Raw genomic sequence first — 23,881 nt, forward strand, 5'->3', positions numbered from 1 at the left:
TAAACATTTCCCCTTCATGAATCCATGTTGCGTCTGCTTGATTGCACTATTCCTATGTAGATGTCCCGCTATTTCTTCCTTAATGATAGCTTCAAGCATTTTCCCCACTACAGATGTTAAACTAACCGGCCTATAGTTACCTGCCTTTTGTCTGCCCCCTTTTTTAAACAGAGGTGTTACATTAGCTGCTTTCCAATCCACTGGTACTTCCCCAGAGTCCAGAGAATTTTGGTAGATTATAACGAATGCATCTGCTATAACTTCTGCCATCTCTTTTAATACCCTGGGATGCATTTCATCCGGACCAGGGGACTTGTCTACCTTGAGTCCCATTAGCCTGTCCAGCACTACCTCCCTAGTGATAGTGATTGTCTCAAGGTCCTCCCTTCCCACATTCCCGTGACCAGCAATTTTTGGCATGGTTTTTGTGTCTTCCACTGTGAAGACCGAAGCAAAATAATTGTTTGAGGTCTCAGTCATTTCCACATTTCCCATTATTAAATCCCCCTTCTCATCTTCTAAGGGACCAACATTTACTTTAGTCACTCTTTTCCGTTTTATATATCGGTAAAAGCTTTTACTATCTTTTTATGTTTTGCGCAAGTTTACTTTTATAATCTATCTTTCCTTTCCTTATTGCTTTCTTAGTCCTTCTTTGCTGTCGTTTAAAATTTTCCCAATCTTCTAGTTTCCCACTAACCTTGGCCACCTTATACGCATTGGTTTTTAATTTGATACTCTCCCTTATTTCCTTGGTTATCCACGGCTGGTTATCCCTTCTCATACCGCCCTTTTTCACTGGAATATATTTTTGTTGCGCACTATGAAAGAGCTCCTTAAAAGTTCCCCACTGTTCCTCAATTGTGCCACCGTTTTGTCTGTGTTTCCAGTCTTCTTTAGCCAACTCTGCCCTCATCCCACTGTAGTCCCCTTTGTTTAAGCATAGTACACTCGTTTGAGACACTACTTCCTCACCCTCAATCTGTATTACAAATTCAACCATACTGTGATCACTCATTCCGAGAGGATCTTTTACTAGGAGATCGTTTATTATTTCTGTCTCTGTGTGTGTGTGTGTGTGTGTCTCTCTCTCTGTCTGTGTTTCTGTCTGTGTGTGGTGATACATTCCACAGTAGAAGAGTCTGCTGATATTTGCTGTCTGTATAGCCTGGTACCAAAGGGTTCCAGGTGCCTTGGTACTGTCCTATATGAGTCAGCGCCCAGCGGGCAAGGAAGAGAGCAAATTGACAGCGAAAACAAAACCTCATTTGCATATAGCATGTATGAGGTCATTGGGGAAATCGGACTTTCTTGTTTCAATCCACAACAAAAGGAAGTTACCTGGTCGATTGTGACTCATGTTTGGTACAGGGTTAAATTTTGTAAACATTGTCAGTGTGGCCTTCCATTGTACAGAGGGAGCTGGCTCTCTGTGAATACGCATATGGAGTTTCCTGTTCTTGTAAATATTTGCACAATATTTTCCTATTTTTGCTGAATAGGTCTGCTAGTGAGTAACAGAAACCTGTGATCGTGCAGTGTTGTCTATAGAATTTCAATAACTTGTATCAGCAGCTCATGGTTCATCAAAACCTCAAATTAAAATCCTCATCGTTGTTTTCAAATCCCTCCATGGCTTCTCGCCCCTCCCTATCTCTGTAACCTCCTCCGGTCCTATAATCCCACCGAGATCTCTGCACTCCTCCAATTCTGCGGATTTTAATCACCCCACCATTGGCGGCCGTGCCTTCAGCTGCCTGGGCCCTAACTCTAGGATTCCCTCCCTAAACCTCTCGGCCCCTCTCCTCCTTTTTAAGATGCTCCTTAAAACTAACCTCTTTGACCAAGCTTTTGGTCGCCTGTCGTTATTTTGTCTGATACCGCTCCTGTAATGCTCACCCGCAGTTGCAAGAAATGGGATGCAACCCTTTAAACTTGCAAGTTAAAGTGAGTCCACACATGTTTGTGGCGAGGCATCATTTCTTTGCCTTATATTTTGGAAAGACAGTTTGGGACCAATCACAAATTAGTCACTGAGGTTGGGCACCTGATTTAGTTTTTCCTCTTTCTGTCCCAACCCCTCCCTAACCATAATGCTCTGTACCATTGTCAAGGACTCTCAAAATCAGGGGCACGATCCAACATCAGAACAACTTGCAAAATTGACAAGCGGATAAAGTCCAGCTGGTCCATCAAGCCTACACACACTCAATGGCTTGAGCATTGTAACTAAACACTTCCACGCCCCCCACACCCCCCCAACAGCCATCTCTTGAGAGAGACAACTCCCAGGGCCAATCAATGGAGAAATAGTCTGGCAAATTCCTCTCTGTCCCCCTCGGGTGATCACAACGTGTCCAGGAGATCACATGGGACCAAGTGTTATCTCTAAAGACACTTGCCTTCGATACGACCCGATCTCTGCCCCAGTCAGGAACCGGCCCAACCCCCTCTGGAGGGCAGAGAGTCGGCACCCACCGCACCAGCTGGCAATATCCCATTTGGACTCTGTCCGGTGATCTATAACTGGCTCCTTCACCACAGACTAATGTTAACTTGAACTTAAAGACCATGTTAGTCGATCTTTCAAGAATTGGTGATCTGGTGGTGATTTGTAAATGGTAAACCTAGGGGGCAATGAAACTGGTTTAAGGGCCTGACTATACGAGTCAGCGCCCAGCAGGCAAGGAGGAGTGTGAATTGACAGCGAAAACAAAACCTCATTTACATATAGCATGTATGAGGTCATTGGGGAAATTGGACTTTCTTGTTTCAATCCGCAACAAAAGGAAGTTACCTGGTCGGTTATACTCATGTTTGGTACAAGGTTAAATTTTGTAAACATTCAGTGTGGCCTTCCATTGTACAGAGAGAGCTGGCTCTCTGTGAAAACACAAGGGTTTTCTTGTTCTTGTAAGAATTTGTACAATATTTCCCTATAATTTGCTGAATAGGTCTGCTAGTGAGTAACAGAAACCTGTGATCGTGCAGTGTTGTCTATAGAATTTCAATAACTTGTATCAGCAGCTCATGGTTCATCAAAACCTCAAATTAAAATCCTCATCGTTGTTTTCAAATCCCTCCATGGCTTCTCGTCCCTCCTTATCTCTGTAACCTCCTCCGGTCCTATAATCCCACCGAGATCTCTGCACTCCTCCAATTCTATCCCCTTGCGCATACCGGATTTTAATCACCCCACCATTGGCGGCCGTGCCTTCAGCGGCCCGTTGAATATGTTTCAACTGTTACAGCTACATTACATTGTTGGTATGCTATGTACACAACACATTGTCACCAGTCCTGCACGTTTAACACTGGCTGTTGGCTGACCCTGGCACTTTTTGTTCCAGTAAGTGATGTTTCTAAATGGCTATTGTGCATGTATTTGCATTTAGATTTCTTAATGGGCGCTCTTGCATCTTCTAGATCTGAGTTTTGCTGTGTTTGTGCAATAGGCCTGAAATAGGGACCAAGATTTTAAGAATTTTTCTTGGTTCATTCTCAGTAAATACATGCGCTCGCTCTCTCGCTCTTCAGAATGGCAGGCAGTGACTAGTGGGGTGCCGCAGGGCTCAGTGCTGGGACCCCAGCTATTTACAATGTACATTAATGATTTAGATGAAGGAATTGAATGTAATATCTCCAAGTTGCACATGACACTAAGCTGGGTGGCCGTTTGAGCTACGAGGAGGATGCTAGGAGGCTGCAGGGTGACTTGGACAGGTTAGGTGAGTGGGCAAATGCATGGCAGATGCAGTATAATGTGGATAAATGTGACGTTATCCACTTTGGTGACAAAAACATGAAGGAAGAATATTATCTGAATGGCGACAGATTAGGAAAAGGGGCGGTGCAACGAGACCTGGGTATCATGGTAGATCAGTCATTGAAAGTTGGCATGCGGGTACAGCAGGCGGTGAAGAAGGCAAATGGCATGTTGGCCTTTATAGCTCGGGGATTTGAGTATAGGAGCAGGGAGGTCTTACTGTAGTTGTACAGGGCCTTGGTGAGGCCTCACCTGGAATATTGTGTTCAGTTTTGGTCTCCTAATCTGAGGAAGGACGTTCTTGCTATTGAGGGAGTGCAGCGAAGGTTCACCAGACTGATTCCCTGGATGGCAGGACTGACATATGAGGAGAGACTGGATCGACTGGGCCTATATTCACTGGAGTTTAGAAGAATGAGAGGGGGTCTCCTAGAAGCATATAAAATTCTGACGGGACTGGACAGGTTAGATGCAGGAAGAATGTTCCCGATGTTGGGGAAGTCCAGAACCAGGGGTCACAGTCTAAGTAGAAGGGGTAAGCCATCCAGGACTGAGATGAGAAACTTCTTCACTCAGAGAATTGTGAACCTGTGGAATTCCCTGCCGCAGAGAGTTGTTGATGCCAGTTCATTGGATGTATTCAAGAGGGTGTTAGATATGGCCCTTAAGGCTAAAAGGGATCAAGGGGTATGGAGAAAAAGCAGGATAGGGGTACTGAGGTGAATGATCAACCATGATCTTATTGAATGGTGGTGCAGGCTCAAAGAGCCGGCTGGCCGACACCTGCACCTATTTTCTGTTTCTCTCTCTCTCTCTCTCTCTCTCTCTCTCTCTCTCTCTCTCTCTCTCTCTCTCTCTCTGACTGACTGACTGACTGACTGACTGACTGACTATTTCCCATAGTTACAAACTTAAAAAAAAATACTGCTCGTCATTCCTCCCCCCCACCTCCTTTACCACAGCTGACATTTTTGTATCAATCTACAGCCATTTTATTGGGATCACTATAGGGTAGCAGTTTGAAGGGAACCTGGAACCCCAACAGGAAGATCAATGAGTGACACTGCACGTCTACTTGAGAGAGCAGATGGGCCCTCAGTTAATGTCTCATCCAGGACATGGCACCTCTGACAGTACAGCACTTCCTCAGTACTGCAATGAAGTCTAGATTTTTATGCCATGTCTTTGGAGTTGGACTTGAACCCACAACATTTTGAGAATGTTACCAACTGAGCCATAACTGACAAACTCACCTGTCACTGCCCTTTATAGGGCAATGGTGCACTCACCTGGCACTGCTCCCATAGGGCAATGGTGCACTCACCTGGCACTGCTCCCATAGGGCAATGGTGCACTCGCTTGGCACTGCTCCATAGGGCAATGGTACACTCGCTTGGCACTGCTCCATAGGGCAATAGTGCACTCACCTGGCACTGCTCCCATAGGGCAATGGTACACTCGCTTGGCACTGCTCCATAGGGCAATGGTGCACTCGCCTGGCACTGCTCCATAGGGCAATGGTGCACTCGCCTGGCACTGCTCCATAGGGCAATGGTGCACTCGCCTGGCACTGCTCCATAGGTCAATGGGGCACTTGCTTGGCTCTGCTCCATAGGGCAGTGGCAGGAACTCAGTTGTTTTTTTGTGTGCGCCTCTTGTAATTACTTTATTCCAGGTTTGTGTTTTGATCTGAGCATTTTAATGATGTCACTTTTCATTCTACTTGCGTTAACATGCTGAGCCAACTCTGGTGGGCGGGGGGGAAGTGAGAGTAGGTCTCTGCTGGTCGGATTGTCTTGGGTGAAGGCAGTGGGAGGATTCCATGTTGTTCTGTGGGCTGCACTCTTCTAATGTAAAAGTCCCTCTCGATGGGCAGGTAAAAGCTGTCTGGTGCTGGGTGACTGAGCCAACTACGACAGTTCAGCCGCTTGGGTAGGAGGTGCGAGAATGAGAATCGTACAGTACAGCAGGAGGCCATTCGGCCCATCGTGCCTGTGCAGGCTCTTTGAAAGAGCGATCCAATTAGTCCCACTCTCCTGCTCGTTCTCCATAACCCTGCAAATCTGCTTCCATCGGTCTTTTAGGCAGTGCATTGAAGATCATCATAACTTGCGCCTTAAAAAGAACATTCTCCTCATCTCCACCATGTTCCCAATTATCTTAAATCTGTGTTCTCTGCTGCCAGTCTCTCCTCATTTACTCTATTGAAATCCTTCATTAACACCACGATCAAATCTCCCTTTAACATTCTCCACTCTAAGGAGAACGCTTCTCCAGTCTCGTCTCGTCACAGGATGAAGCAGACTGTCATTCTGGTTGAGCCAGTATTCAGCTTCCGAGATTTGAAACCGTTTTGACCCTATTGATGATTCAAAGCCTTTTCACATAATTATTGTGTCGAGACTTGAGCCCTTCTGTGATGATTGCAGACAGGATGTATTAAATTACACCATGTAGACAGGGCTGTTGTGTGTCGGAGTGCTGCCAGCTCCTCCCAGGCACATATAGACATGTAGCCCAGATGGAATAGATCGCAGCTATGGAAAACGGGGGAGAATGTCCAACGCAGAATCATACAGCACAGACGGAGGCCTGTGCTGGCTCTGAAAGAACTATCCCGTTCATTCCACCCTTTCCCTGTAGCCCTGCAATTTTTATAAAAATATTTATCCAATTCCCTTTGGAAAGTTACTATTGAATCTGCTTCCATTGCCCTTTCAGACAGTGCATTGCAGATCACAACAACTCAGAGCTTATAAAAGAAAGACTTGCATTTATATAGCACCTTTCACGACCACCGGACGTCTCAAAGCGCTTTACAGCCAATGAAGTACTTTTGGAGTGTAGTCATTTTTTTTTTTTTATTATCTATCTATATCCTCTCCAATTATTTTGGGGGGGAAATTGAATTTTTTATATTTATTTATATATTTCAATTTTCCCTCCCAAAATAATTGGAGAGGATAAATTTCTTTAACAGAAAATGCTGGAAACACTTAGCAGGTCTGGCAGCATCTTTGGGGAAAGAAACCGATCTAACGTTTCAGGTTGATGACCTTTCATTGGAACTGGAAGATGAACAAGCTTTTAAGCAAGTGCAGAGTCGTGGGGGGGAAGGCGGGCAGGAAAGAACAAAAGCAAAGGTCTGTGATGGGGTGGAGGGCAAAAGGGAATGGCAATGGGACAAGTAACGAACCAAAAGCTGGGTCCCCAGGGGGGAAGGCTCACGTGGCCCAGGAATGAGGTGGAGAAGAATGGGGAGACCCCAGGCATGCGGACCACCTCCCCTCCAGGCCGGGTACCAACCCCCACTCTGAGCACTGGTCACACTTCCTCACATCCAGGATATTCTAGTACTATTACCAGCATCTGCTGTCCAAGAGAAAATGATACGATCTAAAGTTGTAATGTAGGGAAATGAGGCCGACAATTTGTGCACAGCAAGGTCCAGATCATAGTTTTCGGAGGGATAAATACATGTGAGGAGAGCTCCCCTGGTCGTCTTTTGAAATAGGGCCGTGGAATTATTGTCATCCACCTGAAAGGGTCTGGGTTTAACGTCTCGTCTGAAAGACAGCACCTCACTGGGAGTGTCAGACTAGATTTTTGTGCTCAAGTCTCTGGAGCGGGACTTGAACCCATAACCATCTGACTCCGGGGCGAGAGAGTGCTACTCACTGAGCCACGGCTAAAACCACAAAAGTGAGTGAGATCGAGATCCTGTGCTATCTTCAGGAATCTGTATGGGACTCATTTTTAATTTTATAACTTGGGCTTCGCACACAAGATTGACGTGTATATGTACACAAATTGCCTGTCTGTAGTTTTTATTGTATTAATTGCAGGCTGGTTTAATGCTGTACTTTGCTTTTTTTATAAATAAATAACCCTGCCAACAGCAGTGGGTGGTTTTGTTAAAGGTTACGTTTAATAGACGCTTGAAATTAAATCTGCAGGAAGCCACACACTTAAGCAACTTAACCGAGTCATGGTGTTATGAAATTTATTACATGTAGTTCCACGAGGCCAGACAGCTCATGTATCAGTGCCTTGTGACTGTTTTCAGTTAGTGGGTCATATGAGGCTTAGGGTAAATGTACTCATTTCTTCCTTCTTACAGAAGAAAATGGTTGGGAGGGGAGGGAAAGAAGAGGGGAAGAGAATTCTCTTGTTTTTCTTTTCTGCCCCCCACATGGCTTTCTATTCCTTTCTACCCCATCTACCATCTCGCTTCCCCTTCCATGCAATGGCGCAATTCACCTCGGCTACACCATGCGTTAGCAAGTTCCACTTTCTCACCATTTTTCAGCACACTACTGAAGGGGTGCAGTACTGAGAGAGTGCCGCACTGTCGGCGGGGCAGTACTGAGAGAGTGCCGCACTGTCGGAGGGGCAGTACTGAGAGAGTGACGCACTGTCGGAGGGGCAGTACTGAGGGAGCACCGCACTGTCGAAGGGGCAGTACTGAGGGAGCGCGCACTGTCGGAGGGGCAGTACTGAGAGAGTGCCGCACTGTCGGCGGGGCAGTACTGAGGGAGCACCGCACTGTCGAAGGGGCAGTACTGAGGGAGCGCGCACTGTCGTAGGGGCAGTACTGAGGGAGTGCCGCACTGTCGGAGGAGCAGTACCCATCGGCTCTGGTGGACGTTTTTTAAAAAAAAAAACTTTTAAAAAATCTAATACGAATTGTCTGTGCTTTGGCCAATACCTCTCAACCAACACCAGCCAAAACAGATGATCCAGTAAATCATTCATGATGTTTGTGGAATCTTGCTGTACAATTTGCTGCCCACGTTGTCAACATAGGAACAGGAGGCCGTTCAGCCCCCTGTTCCACCATTCAGTGAGATCATGGCTAGTCTAGGACCCAACTACAGCCCAATCCCACTTTACAGTTCTTGATTCGTATTCTTATATGTTCCGGCACTTCAAATGTACATCTAAATATTTTTTTTATGTGGTGAGGGTTTCTGCCTCTACCACCCTTTCAGGCAGTGAGTTCCAGACCCCCACCACTCTGAGTGAAAACATTTCCCCTCAAATCCCCTCTGAATCTCCTACCAATTACTTTAAATCAACCCCCCCCCTCCTCCACCCCGGTTGTAGACCCCTCTGCTAAGGGAAACGGGTCTATCTCGGCCCCTCATAATTTTATACACCTCAATAAGGTCTCCTGCAGCCTCCTCTGTTCCAAAGAAAACAAACACAGCCTATCCAATCTTTCCTCATAGCTAAAATTCTCTAGTCCAGGCAACATCCTCGTAAATCTCCTCTGTATCCTCTCTCATGCAATCACATCTTTCCTGAGGCCTAACCAATATTGTATACAGTTCAAACATAATCTCCCTGCTCTTGCCTTTATTAGCCAAGACATAGGATACAAGTATTCCATATGCCTTCTTAACCACCTTATCTACCTGTCCTACCTTCAGGGATCTGTGGACCTGCACTCCAAGATCCCTTTGTTCCTCTACACTTCTCGGTATCCTACCATTTAATGTGTATTCCCTTGCCTTGTTAGCCCTCCCCAGATGCATTACCTCACACTTCTCCGGATTAAATTCCATTTGCCACTGTTCTGCCCACCTGACCAGTACATTGCTATCTTCCTGCAGTCTACAGCTTTCTTCCTCATTATGCCCTTCATTCTCTCAACTAACTGCGAGCAGGTGATCAAACGGAGGGACAGGGATAAATAAAGGCGAGCGTGGCACTGAGTTTTCAGGTTTGTGTATGCGCTGAGCTTCGAAGATCTCGACTGAGATATGCAGACTCCAGCGCTTATAGCGAGGGTGTTGGTGTGAGCGTGATTTGCGCGTTACATGCCATGAACGGTAAAACCAGCATTCGCAGTGTGTTAACGGTTACAAAGCCACAGTAACTGCAAGTCAAGGTAGAGATTCGGGACTGTCCCCGTGGAACCGGTTTCTTTGCGAAACTGATGATCTGCCCCTGTTGCTGGACGATCGCATCAGTGAGGGTTTCGGAGCAAAACCGAATCCACCCGTCCGTTTCCACCAATGGTCTTTCACTGGGTCAGTTTCAACTTGGAAGTGTTTTCCCAAAAACTTTTAGAATTTCATTTAACTGATCGGATAGTTCATGGCAATGTAGTATCTCTGGCCCCTCTGTTCAGTCCCGTCAATGTTGGGGAAGCGTTTTGGCTTAGTGACTGGGACAGGCAATCTGAGCTTATGGTGGTCCCGATAGCATTGGTGCTTTTCTCCACTTTCCTTCAACCCCCCTTTTTGCCCCCCCCCCCCCCCCCCAAAAAAAAAAAATCCTGGCCTCTAAACAATGCTGCTTTGAAACTAGGCTATAAGTACATGTGTGTGTGATGCTTGGCAGTGTTTCTATTTCCCTGTCCTATCCAGTGGGAGCATTTACTCTTCCGTGCTTTGCCCTATTCTACATAACTGGAGACTGGGACAGTCACTCTCGCTGACTTGGGACTCTCGAGCAAACCGGCCCACGCAGGCACTTAGACTGTCTTTATTTCCTTTCTCTGTGACCAGTGCACTGTAAACTGCCTGTGAATTGGTCTAAAAATAGCCTTTCTGCTGCCAGCATTGCATAACTGCAGTGTTCATGTGTTCAAGTAGTGTCGCGGTGATCGTGCATGTGTGAAATAGTATCTCCACGTGAGCTGTGCAGAAATACCCACCAATACCATTACTGCTCGGGTTATGGCTATAGACTGAATCTTCAGCTGTATAACACTAGGGTGTTGCTGCTGCTTCAAGAACAAAGGACTTGTGTTTCTAAAGCACCTTTTCATGACCTCCAGATGTCCCAAAATGTTTTGCAGCCAATTAAATAATTTTCGAAGTGTAGTCACTGTTGTAATGTGGGAAATGCGACAGGCAATTTGTGCACAGCAAGCTCCCACAAACAGCAATGTGATAATGACCAGATAATCTGCTTTTTAGTTATGTTGGCTGAGGGATAAGTAGTACAAATAGTTGCTTTGAATAACGCTTTTCTATTCCTTCCGCGCCTGCGTCCTCTGGACCCCCCCCCCCCCCCCCCCCCCCCCCCCCAGGAACCGGAAGTGGGGCCCCACAATTGACCATGCTATTTCTCTGGGGAGGAGAGACACAGAGGAGGAGTTTGTGGGGTGGTGATCAGAGGGGAGAGAGGGAACTCTGAAGACAGATCACGTTCTTCCAACCCCCTGCATGTTACAAGGGACATTGTTGGAGTGGATGAAATCCAGAAGTCATGACACTCTCACTATTCACTTCATAACCAATAAACCTGTTACCAATCCGCACACAATGCCACATCTATGGGGGGTTGGGGTGGGGGCGGGAAGGTGATGCACTTGCACTGGGGTAAGGGAGTTCGGAGTTCGGCTGGAACTTGGGAGGCTTTTGCTGGGTTGTTCGAGAGCTGTCCTCTATGGCTTCAGAAGTCAGAATGGATCAAATTACACTTTGCATGTCAGTCAGAACTTGGGCTGGGTGGTTCCATTTACACATTCCAGAGAAACTTCTGGGTGTGGCTTATCCTCCAAGGGGACCAATCAGCAATGGGTCATGTGATAATGGAAAGCCAATCAGAGAATGGTGGCCATGTTATTAGTACAAATAGTTGTGCTATAAATATTGGCCCAGGGCACAGGGGATAACACTCCTGTTCTTCAAAATAGTGCAAACCTGAGCGAGCAGGCGGGGCCTTGGTTTAGTCACCTCCCACACTGCGGCACTCCCTCAGTACTGCACTGGAGTGTCCGGCTGGATTCCTTAGGGTCTGTTGTCCATGGTGACAGTGGTGAGTGCAATTTGAGGCTGTAGTTTGTGCTTTTTTTACCTATTGGAGCCAATACACTGAATAAGTTGCGTGACCAAACTGCACAAATCTGTAGTCAGTAGGTATGTGGTCATAGAGCCAAATTAAGAATTGATTCCATGGGCGCAAGGATCATTCAGAACCATTCCAGATCATTCCATACACCTGCCCCCCCCGGCCCCCGACACAATCCAGAAAAACCCAACGCACATTGAAGGGCAGCTCCTTGTTCCAATAAGATCAGGGGCTTTCTCTTCCAGTCTCCTTTCATTCTCTCTCTCCCTTTCTTTCTCTCTCCTTTCTCCTCTCTTCTTTCCCTCTGTCTGTGTCTGTCTGTATCTCTCTCCCTCTCTCTCTCTCTCTCTCTCTCTCTCCTTGTCAACATGTTGATGTAATTTCCCTATCGGTATGAGTGTTGCCAGGTTTTGAGGACACGGAGTGGTGATAGTAACAGATGTTTCCTGGTTATGTTACATGATTTAAAGAGTGGTTCTGGTTTTGTTTTTGTTTTTTTATATAGCGTCTCACGATGGCGATCTCGTGGCTAGATAGCTCTTGTGCATTTATCAAGAGGAGCTCGGGAGTTGACAGAGGGTATTGTACGGACAGGAAAAGTTGGGTGATTTGCTGAACTTGTACTGGCTCGGGCAGCGTTTCCCCATTGCGCGAGACCCACGCTTGTATCTCGTGCAGGAGGCCTGCTGTTCCAGGCCATGGGCTTGGCCGGGTGCAGTACCGTCAGCTGCCTCCGTGAGGCTCTGTTCTGTGCAGCGCCAGCACAATATGCTACAGTGGGATCAGGGGAGGGTTTGGTGTACAGTGTTTGTGGCGCTGGATACCGGTTGTATTCCGTTGGCCCATTGCCTACCTCATTCCTTCATTGGATGGCGTCTGGGTCCAATTGTGGCTGCTTCCTCACAGCTCTTTTGTTGCTCATTCTCTGTGATGTGGATGTCGCTGGCATGGGCGGCATTTATTGCCTGTCCCTAGTTGCCTTCGATAGTGGTTTGATGCAACAGAGTGGCTCGCCAGGCCACTTCGGAGGGGCAGTTAAGAGTCGACCACATTGTCGTGGGACTGGAGTCACAGATAGACACAGACCGGGTAAGGACGGCAAGTTTCCTTCCCTTAAAGGGAGTCGAGGGCCATGGGGAGCGGGCAGGGAAGTGAAGCTGAGCCCAAGATCAGATCAGCCATGATCTCATTGAATGGCGGAGCAGGCTCGAGGGCCTACTCCTGCTCCTATTTCTTATGTTCTAGTGTAAAGGACATTAGTGAACCGGATGGGTTTTTACGACAATCTGACAGCTTCATTGTCACTTTTACTGTCACTGGCTTTAAAACTGAATTCAAATTCTCAAACTGCAGTGGTGGGAATTTGAGCTTTCTTGGGGATTATTAGTCCAGTAAAATTACCAGTACACAAGAGTTTGCATTATTGTGGCGTTACTTGGCCTTTCAGAAGTTCCGATATGTTTTTGTAATTTGGAGATGCTCTCGAACCGAACCGAACCGAACCAGGCTGCAACTCTGCATCTGACTTTTATTTTTTCTGAAGCCAATCTGCGTTGGCTCAAAGTCATCCGAGCAAAGATCTACTGCACGCGTCCTAATCCCACCCAACGCCAGGTGTCCAGTGGGCTCAGATCTCCTGCAGGGTGAAGGGAAATTGGCGCAGGTGGTCATACCTGGAGGACTCTGCCTCCGGGAGCTGGGGGCAGATTGCAGACCAGATCTTGGGTCACAGGCTTTAAAGAAATAAAAGACTTGTGTTTATATAGCTCCTTTCACGACCAGCGGATGTCCCAAACCGCTTTACAGCGTCTTCACTGTTGTAATATAGGAAAGGCAGCAGTCAAACTGCATAGCAATGTTGACTGAGGAATAAATATTGGCCAGGCGACCTGGGCTAACTAACCTGCTCTTCTTTGAAATAATCGCATGGGATCTTTTACGTCCATCGGAGAGAGCAGACGGGGCCTCGGTTTAACGTCTCATCTGAAAGATGGCACCTCCAACAGTGCAGCACTCCCTCAGTGCTGTAGTGTCAGCCTAGATTTTTGTGCTCAAGTCTCTGGAGTGGGACTTGAACCCACAACCTTCTGACTCAAGATGTGAGGGGTGCTACCCACTGAGCTACGGCTGACACTGCTCCAAATCCTGCCCCAATCCACCTGTTTAACAATATCGCAATGTTCATTGGCAGTATTTGCTCCCCAGCTTTGTGAAAATAAAATTGTTTCTTGGCCAGTAAAAACTTGAGAATTTATGCAGGCTCCTGGTTGTCTAGCCTCTCTCTTTAAACCATGCTGATTAAAAGCGCTGATATGGCACAGGGGGCCCACAGACCTATCGAGGGAGGGCTGTCGCAGGTTCCATCCCCAGTCTGATCTCGCTCGGCTAAAGGGGTGTCACACGTTACAATTTGGTCTGGTTCCTGTGTTGGGAGAAAGAAAAACATCTGGCCATGGTCCCCCCTTCTCTCGCTATCCAGTGGAAGTGCACATGTGTGAAGTTCAAGTGGGGTTTGCAAAAGAGTTTTTAAAAAAAAAAAAAAAATTCTGGCCATCTTTTTAGCACACACACGACTCGAGCACAAAAATCTAGGCTGATGCTCCCAGTGCCGTGCTGAGGGAGCGCTGCACTGTCGGAGTGCCGTCTTTTGGATGAGACGTTAAACCGAGGCCCCGTCTGCTCTCTCGGGTTCCCGTGGCACTATTTCGAAGAAGAGCAGGGAAGTTATCCCAGTGTCCTGCCCAATATTTATCCCACAACCAACATCAATTTAGAAAAAAAACAGATTATCTGGTCATTATCACATTGCTGTTTGTGGGAGCTTGCTGTGCACAAGTTGGCTGCTGCGTTTCCCACATTACAAGTGACTACTTCATGGTAGTCATTACTCAAAGTACTTCATTATCTGTAAAGCGCTTTGGGACGTCGGGTGGTATTGAAATCTTTTCACTGCTGGAGCTGTAACCCTGCGAGAGTTGGTGCTCGAGGGAGAGAACTGAACACCTATTATTAAACAGGAGCACCTGTCCAACCACAAATCAAAGGCCCCTTCGACCGAGCAATGCCAGGCCACAACTCCCACCCTTTGTTTGCTGCAGGGAACTGTCTCAATCCCTCGAGCTGGAATGCTGTCTAAGTTCCCGGATGCTGTTTCATGTGGGTGCACGTGTAGCTGTAGATTGCAGACTGGTGGGGGTTGTTGTTGTGTTTGCTGAGCTCTGTGCAATCCAGCAGCTTTTGAAGAAAGTGCAGATGTGGCAACTTGTGCAAGCAAATTTGCTGTGACCTGTACAGACACGTGATGTCTGCCAGGAAGGGTGGGGGGGAGGGAGGAGAGGATTATCTCTAACTATCTCTAACCAAGGCTAGACTTAATCTAGAAAAGAGCAGGCTGAGGGATGACCTGATAAAGGTGTTTAAAATGATGACATTGTTTAATTCAGTAGACGTAGAGAAGTTGTTTCCATTTGTGAGGCAAACCAGAACAAGGGGCCATCAACACAAGATAATCACTAATAAATCCAATCGGGAATTCAGGAGAAACTTCTTTCCCCAGAGAGTGGTGAGAATGTGGAACTCGCTTCCACAGGGAGTGGTTGAGGTGAAAAGTATCGATGCATTTAAGGGGAAGCTGGATAAACACACGGAGAAAGGAATCGAAGGATATGATGATGGGGTGAGATGAAGAGGGGTGGGAGGGGCTGGTGTGGAGCACGGAGCGGTGGGACCGAATGGACTGTTTCTGTGCTGTAAATTCTATGCATTGTAATATCAAACCTCTCTCTTTTCCCCTGGCTTTTATGTCTGTCTAATTCCTGACGGTGCCGACGCTTGTTGAGTACAGTCTGTGTTCGCAGCTATCTCCCGATCTGTTTCCTCTGCCCACACTTGACTGTTCAAGTCTTCCTTTATGGCTTCAGCGTCATTGTAATGGCTGGTACAATGGAGCGGCAGGCGTTGGATTGAATGTGAATGGGATAGGTAACTGGTTACCCAATGTCCTTGCCCGGTCTGGCCTTGTATGTAACTCCAGTCTCAGACCACATGGTTGTCTCTGAACTGCCCTGTGTAGTGGTTTGGTACAACAGAGTGGCTCATTGGACCACTACAAAGAGGATAACTGCTGTGATCTGAGCAGGCAGCCCACCACCATCTTCTCGGGGCCACTAGGGATGGTCTCGCCAACGACGCACACAAAACAATCCAAATACTGGCGGCTGAGACAGTGGTACTGCCAGCTCAATAAAACATTTATTTTTAATTTTTTTGTTCATTCACAAACTTCAGGCAATGCTGGGTTACCAGGCTCTTTCATAACATAAGAATTAGGAGCAGGAGCCCCTCGAGCCTGCTCTGCCATTTAATAAGATCATGGCCCATCTTTGACCTCAACTCCACTTTCCCGCCCAATCCCCATATCCCTTCGTTCCCCTCGAGTGCCGAAATCATCTGATTACTGCCCGCTCTCAATCTCCTGCGGCACACAATGCCCGGCGGCCGTTTCCTGCTTGTAATGAGCTTCCGAAAAAAACCGCTATAACTACGAGTATTTCGGTGGACTAGCCCCAAAACACAGCAGTCTTTCTCTCCACTTGGGCCTCTGTAGCAGTTCGTGCATGGAGTTGATTGGACGTGCTGCGCTGAACCTGCAGCCAATGGCGGGGGTTGCTGTTGGCCTCAGTCGAGGGAGGGGCGAAAGAGTCTGCCCTTCAGACCACAATCCAGTACACACCCCCCCCCCCCCCCGCTTCCCACACGTCTGAAAGTGCCATTGTGTGGAGGTCAAGTCATTGCTGTCCGACACGGTGCCTTCCGCAGACAGATAGCCTGTCAGTACACACTGTCCAGGCTCTCGGATGAAGAACTGGGCGTGCTACCTGCCCTGTGGAGCTCTTACCCTAGGGAGAGGAGAGGGACAAAAATTGGGAATGCTGCCTGCTTGTTGGGATAACCAGGACTCTCGGTCTCTCCCCCTCCGCTCCTTGGCTTGGCGCCGTCTGTCTGGGTTGGGGCAGGGACTGGTAATTGATAAAGGGAAATAATGCCAGAGAGTGAGGCCTCGCTTGCTAAATGGGCCTTTGATGTACGGCATTTAGTGAACGGGGCAGACAGGTCATTGACTGACTCAGCAATGAATCAGATTTTTGCAGAAACATGACACAAGGGATCATTTCTGCTTAGGATATACGATGTGGGGTATTTTTTTAAATAATTTTTCAAATTTTAAATATTTAGGAATTCCTGGCTTATTTTGAGTTGCACTGCTGCAATTTAATTTTTGCCACCCCGCTATTTCTCCTGGTTGCTCGCTGGTACATGGCATCCAGTTCCACAGATGCCAACAGCCCTCTGATTATTTTGCCCATGGTCATTCTTCTTTGGGCTGTTTGACCATGTTGTGCTTCACAGCCAAGAGCAGCCCAGTTCCTTGCCCTGTTCGTGCACTAACCGGCACGGTTCACTGGGAGTACTGAAACCGGTGTGTTCTGTCCCCCACCACAAACTCCACTCCCTACCCGCCGATTCCATCCCTCTCCCTGGCCACTGTCCCGGCCTGAACCAGACTGTTTGAAACCTCGGCATCCTATTTAACCCTGAGCTGAGCTTCCAGACACCATATCCTCTCCATCACCGAGACCGCCTACTTCAACCTCCGTAACACCGCCCGTCTCTGACCCTGCCTCAGCCCATCCACTGCTGAAACTTTCCTCCGTGATTCTGTTACCTCTAGACGTGACTATTCCAATGCTCTCCTGGCTGGCCTCCCCTCTTCCACCCTCCATAAACTCATCCAAATCTCTGCTGTTCGTATCCTGACTCGCACCAAGTTCCATTTGCCCATCACCCCTGTGCTCACTGACTTACATTGACTGCCTGGTAACGCCTTGATTTTAAAATTCTCATCCTTGTGTTCAAATCCCTCCATATCCTCACCCTACCTCTTTCTGTAACCTCCGCCTCCCCCCGAGATCTCTGCACTCCTTCATTTCTGACCTCTTGAGCATCCCCAATTCTCATCGCTCCACCATCGGTGGCCGTGCCTTCAGCTGTCTGGACCCTAACCTCTGGAACTCCCTCCCTAAACCCCTCCGCCTCAGTAACTCTCTCTCCTCCTTTAAGACGCTCCTTAAAACCAACCAAGCTTTTGTTTACCTGCCCTAATATCTCTGTGACTCAATATCAAATTTTTGTTTTATAACACTCCTGTGACGTGCCTTGGGATGTTACAGGTGCTATATAAATGCAAGTTGTTGTAGCGATCGAGGGCGGGGGCTTTGACTGATATCAAGGGGTATGGAGGTGAAAGGTCAGCCATGATCTTATGGAATGGTGGTGCAGGCTCGAAGAGCCGAATGGCCTACTCCTGCACCTATTTTCTATGTTTCTATGATATCCCACTCTATCGCCAAGTGGTTTACTGTTTCCGAGTTTGGGTAAATGTTGTTTTGCCTTGTGTGTTTCAGGGGTGGCCAGGTCTAACCTCCTTCACACGGAGTCTGTGCGGGGCCACCGGCAGTGCTTCGAGAAGTACCACCTCATCGCCAATCAGGACCTCGGGCGGCCAAAGGTGTCCAAGAGCACCTACAAGGATGTGAAGGAGATCCTGAGCAGGAAGATCAGCCAGATTGTTCAATACGCACAGAACCAGCAATCGGAGGCCGACCTCCGGGACTGCAGGCGGGCCGAGGTGGGGGGTCGCGACCCCGAGCCGGCCCTGTTCAGGACACACTTCCCCCAGCTCAATGGCTCGCAGCTGCCCCGCTACTCTCCGCGCTGGCTGGATGGCGCCGCGCCGGGATACTCGGAATGCAGCCGGGGAATCTTGGAACGGGACCCGCAGGGGGGCTTCCGTCTGGGAATGCTGGGAGCGGCTGCCGCCAGGTTTCACGGCGACGACCTCCGTTGGTCAGCGGAGGGGCTCGGGCAAGGGACAGAAGCTCGCCCGGCGACACGGAATCGCAGCAGCGAGGCGAGACATCACCGGCTCTACACCCAGCAGGAGTGTAAGTACAGGACTGGCTGTCCGACACACATCATCATCATCATAGGAGATCCCTCGAAACGAGTGTGACTTGCTTCCACGCCGAAAAGGGATGAGTTCACAGGGTGGTTCAATGAGGGACCTAATATTCCAGTTCCAGAACTGCATCCTGAAGGGTGGAAGATGCCTGTGTGTGGATTTTTTTAACATGGGGGGGCCGTTGCACACCAGCCACCACACGGGCTTGACAGAGCTAGGGCTTGATCCAGTGGCAAGGGTTAACCAGGATGACTGGAGACCTGCTCTGCTGCACGGACCGAGTGCGCGCACATATCGCACAGACTTGCACTTTCATAGCGCCTTCCACAACCTCGGGACGTCCCAAAGCGCTTTACAACCAATGAAGTACTTTTGGAGTGTAGTCACTGTTGTAATGTGGGAAATGCGGCAGCCAATTTGCGCACAGCAAGCTCCCACAAACAGCAACGTGATACTGAGCAGCTTAAGCTGTCTTTAGTGATGTTGATTGAGGGATAACTATTGGCCCCAGGACACCAGGGATAACTCCCCTGCTCCTCTTCGAAATAATTCCATGGGATCTTTTACATCCACTCGGTTTAACATCTCACCCGAAAGGCGGCATCTCCGACACTGCAGCACTCCCTCAGCACTGCACTGGAGCGTTTGCCTGGATTTTGTGTTTGAGTATCTGGAGTGGGACTTGAACCCACTTCTGACTCGAGGTTGAGGGTGCTGCCCACTGAGACACAGCTGGCACCCAACTTATGTCTGTCAACAGCTTTTGGTCCAGATTGCCACTGCCCTTTGTGTGAAGAAGTGCTTCCTGCCATCACCCCTGAACGGCCTGGCTCTAATTTTAAGGTGATGTCCCCTTGTTCTGGACCCCCACCCTACCCCCCCACCCCACCCCACCCCACCCATCCCCCCCCATCCCCCCACCAGAGGAAATACTTTCTCTCTATCCACCCTTTCAAACCTTAAAATCAGAAGGGCGAGTGAAGATAATTCACCTTGAAGCAGGTTATGCAGAGAAGCGCTGTGGTATCCCTCCGCCTGGGCCGGATACCGTGACCATTCTAACGCTCTTTGACGTGTCTTACAGTGGGCGACATGGCAGTGGATGAACTGGTGCCGTTAAACGAGCAACTCCTCAAACAAATCAAAGGTAAATCGCCACATCTCTTTGAACAGAAGGTCCTGATTGTAGTTACATCACCTGTTGGGAGAAGTTGGATCTAAATCTTTCGGAAAGACTCTGGCTGGGGGTTTTTGTTTTTATGTTGTTGAGGTTTACACCTTGTGGCACTGATGGGTACAGTCTTCAGCCAAGTGCTTGATTCACGGGAGCTAACGAGGGGGACCGGAGATATTTCGAGCTCCGATTAATGTCCCTACGTGGGTATTGGATGGGGCGGGTCACCATGAGCGTGTAGGACAGGCACTGATTCCAAAATCAAAGTGATATTCACAATACTTGATGTTGTAATTTCCCCCCCCACACACACACAAAAGATGATGCAGAAGGAAGAACGTGCATTTATATAGTGCCTTTCACACCACTGGACGTCCCAAAGTGTTTTCCAGCCAATTAAATATAGTGTAATCGCTGTTGTAATGTAGGAAACACAACAGCCAAATTTGCACACAGCAATGAGAAAAATGACTAGATAATCTGTTTTTGATGAGAGGTAAAAATGTTGGTCTTGCAAATATTTATCCTTCAACCAACATCTGACTGCCTGCAGTGCAAAGAGTCAATGCCTTGAGAAGAATCATCGAATGCACAGCACAGAAGGTGGCCCATCATGCCTGTGCTGGCTCTTTGAAAGAACTATCACATTAGTCCCACTCCCCCCAGCTCTTTACCCATAGCCCTGTAAATTTTTCTCTTTCAAGTATTTATCCAATTTCGTTTTGAAAGTTACTATTGAATTTGCTTCCATCAGGCAGTGCATTCCAGATCGTAACTCGCTGTTATTTTTATAGAATCGTAACAATTCTGCTTCTCTTGCCCATTATCTTAAATCTGTGTCCTTTTAGTTACTGAATCCTCCTGCCACTGGAAACCGTTTCTCCTTATTTACTCTTATCAAAACCCCTCCTGATTTTGACCTCTATTCAATCTCTCCGTAACCTGCTCTGCTTTAAGGAGAACAATCCCAGTCTCCCCACATAACTGAAGTCCCTCATCCCTGGAACCATTCTCACCAGACTGATTCCTGGGATGGCTGGACTGACACATCAAGAAAGACTGGATCAACTGGGCTTGTATTCACTGGAGTTCAGAAGAATGAGAGGGGATCTCATAGAAATGTTTAAAATTCTGACTGGTTTAGACAGGTTAGATGCAGGAAGAATGTTCCCCATGTTGGGGAAGTCCAGAACCAGGGGTCACAGTCTAAGGATAAGGGGTAAGCCATTTAGGACCAAGATGAGGAGAAACTTCTTCACCCAGAGAGTGGTGAACCTGTGGAATTCTCTACCACAGAAAGTTGTTGAGGCCAATTCACTAAATACATTCAAAAAGAAGTTAGATGTCGTCCTTACTACTCGGGGGATCAAGGGGTCTGGCGAGAAAGCAGTTGCTTGTTCAGCCATGAACTCATTGAATGGCGGTGCAGGCTCGAAGGGCCGAATGGCCTACTCCTGCACCTATTTTCTATGTTTCTATGTAAATGTCCTTCGCTCCAAGATCTTGATATCCTCCCTAAAGTAAAGTGTCCAGAATTTTCACAATACTCCAGCTGAGCCCGAACTGTTCATTTCATAAAGTTTATCAAACTTTTATAACAAAGTTATAAAGCACTTTCCCCTTCTCCTCCCGCTCACCCTTTCCTAATTAATTTTTCTCCTTTGCTTGAAGTGGTCTTTGAAGATCTCGCACAAGAACTGGAGAAGAAGGATTCTCTCGCCTCCGAGCTGCACGTGCGCTACATCGCCATCGAGCAGCTCTTCAAGAACCGCGCCAAGCTGCCCTGGCTGCAAGTGGGGCGAGGGGGGATTAAACCCAGCGTGCCCCTCGACAACTGACTGCCACCTGCCCGCTGACTCCTCAAACCACAGCTGTTCAAAAAAACACCCAATAGTATTACATTGAACTCCGTCTGCGGGAGATATTTTGTATGTTATTTCATGTCTATATTTACAAGAGAAAAAGAAATGGCAACTTATTTTAGTTACTTGTTTAAATCGATTGTGTGGGTTTTTTTTTTACAATTTTTTTTTTTTTTAAACCCTGTGTGATTTATTTAAACCTTATTGGTCTGGTGGAGTGTGGAATCCCCTGCACAGTTCATTATGCTACCGAAAATAATTTGGGGAATCTAGCATAAGGGAGTTTTATTCAGTAGGTGTACGGCCTAGGCCTGGCACTCGGTCCCTGGTCTGTGCTCGAGTTGATCTCGGCCAGCGGTGGACAGCTGCTGGATTTGGCAAGGTGCGGGGAAGCTGGTGAACAGCCACAGTTCCCAGGCCCGATTGCTATCTGGGTGTTTGCTGCCGATCCTTGCACCCCCTCCTTCCTTTGCTTGGAGGGTGCAGCGGTGAGCAGATCGGGCTGAACGGTGATGCACTCTGCAGTCAAATGGCCCGTCGCCGCAGGCTTTCAGAGATCTTGGCTGATGTTCCCTCTGAGCTGCGCAGCTCTCCACACCTCCCGTGCAGCCGGCTCGCTGATGTGGAAAACTGTGCCAGTGTGGTATTTAGAATAGGCCACGCCGTCCCTTAAAGGGGCCTCGCACCCAAAAAATAAAATGAACGGAAGCATTGCTCGAGACCCCCAGGGGACCGAACCTCAGCGAGAGTTTGCACTTTAATGGGGGCGAGTGGGAGGCAGGGGAATGTTTAAATTACTTTGTTTGTTTTTGTTAATCTTGCGTTGCCGATACATAGAAACATAGAAAATACGAGCCAGAGAGATTGGTGCTGGGGTCCATTGTTTCTGCTTCACTGGTGCGTGTTCTGTTTGTGCTTGAATATATATTCAGGAACTTTGGGGTCACTCCTGACCTGTCGTGGAGTGGGGGAGGGGGGTCGACGACCACGGGCCGATGTCCAGCGGAATGGGGGGGGTGGGGCAAGGACCATAGGCCGATGTCCAGCAGGGTGTGGGGGTTCAGGACCACAGGCCAACATCCAGCTGCCATTTAACGCTCCGCGAGGTTAGCATTGGAGCGAATCTGCAGCCGCCAATCTCTGTGTAAATGGGCTGCGATGGTCCAGAGGGAAGCTCCCTCCTGTTCTCTCCATGCCCCGGTCTGGCTCAGGTACCCTGATGGTAGGCTGCCATCCCATTCTAACCGCAGTGTCGGCGTGATGCACAAACCCCCCCCCCCCCCCCCCCACAGTTTTATTGCCCCCTTCTAAAGCCACAGTGGGCATTTACGAAGCGGAGTCGGAATGTGCAGTGGTTATTAACCAGAATCCTGTAGAATGCATATAGTCGGGTCAGTTTTTAAAAAACTGTGTCCGGGTTTTGCTTGGGGTTTTATCAAGTCGAGCTGACTGCCTCGCTCAGAGAGAGGGGTCGGTGAGCGACTCTAGGGGTCAGGGTGCAGGGGTCGGTGAGCGACTCTAGGGGTCAGGGTGCAGGGGTCAGTGAGTGACTCTAGGGGTCGAGTGCAGGGATCAGTGAGTGACTCTAGGGGTCGAGTGCAGGGGTCAGTGAGCGACTCTAGGGGTCGAGTGCAGGGGTCAGTGAGCGACTCTAGGGGTCGAGTGCAGGGGTCAGTGAGCGACTCTAGGGGTCGAGTGCAGGGGTCAGTGAGTGACTGTAGGGGTCGGTGAGCAGGTGCCTCCTATCTGGGGTGGAGTGTGAGGAAGAATGCCCCTGGTGTTTATGTGAAGGGGATTGTGCTGTAAAACGTGCATCAGCATTTCACCAGAGTCGCTCACAATGCAACAAAATGGATTTAAAGCTGCAGCAAAGTGGAGTTGAAGTAGAAGATCAGCCATGATCTCATTGAATGGCGGAGCCGGCTCGAGGGGCCGTCTGGCCTGTTCCTAGTTCTAATGTGCTTATCCTGTGTCAGTTGCATCAATGTGGGAGCTGCTGGTCGCACCTCCAGGCTGTCGGAATAGGTCAAAGTGCAGCTTTGGGTGATCCCCATCACCGATTGGCTGTTGGCACACAATGCGGTACAGATTGGCCATGATCTAATTGAGTGGCAGAACAGGTTCGAGGGGCTGAATGGCCTCCTGCTCCAGGTGATGGCGAGAGAGGAAGGGAGTTTCACAGAGAAAACAGGATTGGGGAGGGGATGCGAAACAATTATAAAAGCTGGGTGAGTGGTTTCTTTTGCCCGCTT

At 48.4% G+C, this 23,881-nt stretch overlaps 1 protein-coding gene across 2 annotated transcripts in view; it reads left to right on the top strand.

Annotated features, from left to right (window-relative positions):
• The window catches only part of c11h21orf91 (chromosome 11 C21orf91 homolog), a 39,003-nt gene extending 16,402 nt beyond the window's left edge, over positions 1–22,601 (top strand). For both annotated transcript variants that reach the window (XM_070893227.1, XM_070893229.1), the window contains exons 3-5: positions 18,037–18,576; positions 19,678–19,740; positions 21,439–22,601. In XM_070893227.1, the coding sequence (XP_070749328.1) occupies positions 18,037–18,576; positions 19,678–19,740; positions 21,439–21,605 (770 nt within the window). In that variant the 3' untranslated portion in view covers positions 21,606–22,601. The remainder of the gene's footprint in view (positions 1–18,036; positions 18,577–19,677; positions 19,741–21,438) is intronic.
• Positions 22,602–23,881: the final 1,280 nt, after the last annotated feature.

Source organism: Pristiophorus japonicus, chromosome 11, assembly GCF_044704955.1.
Source record: "Pristiophorus japonicus isolate sPriJap1 chromosome 11, sPriJap1.hap1, whole genome shotgun sequence".
Taxonomy (NCBI): Eukaryota; Metazoa; Chordata; class Chondrichthyes; family Pristiophoridae; genus Pristiophorus; species Pristiophorus japonicus.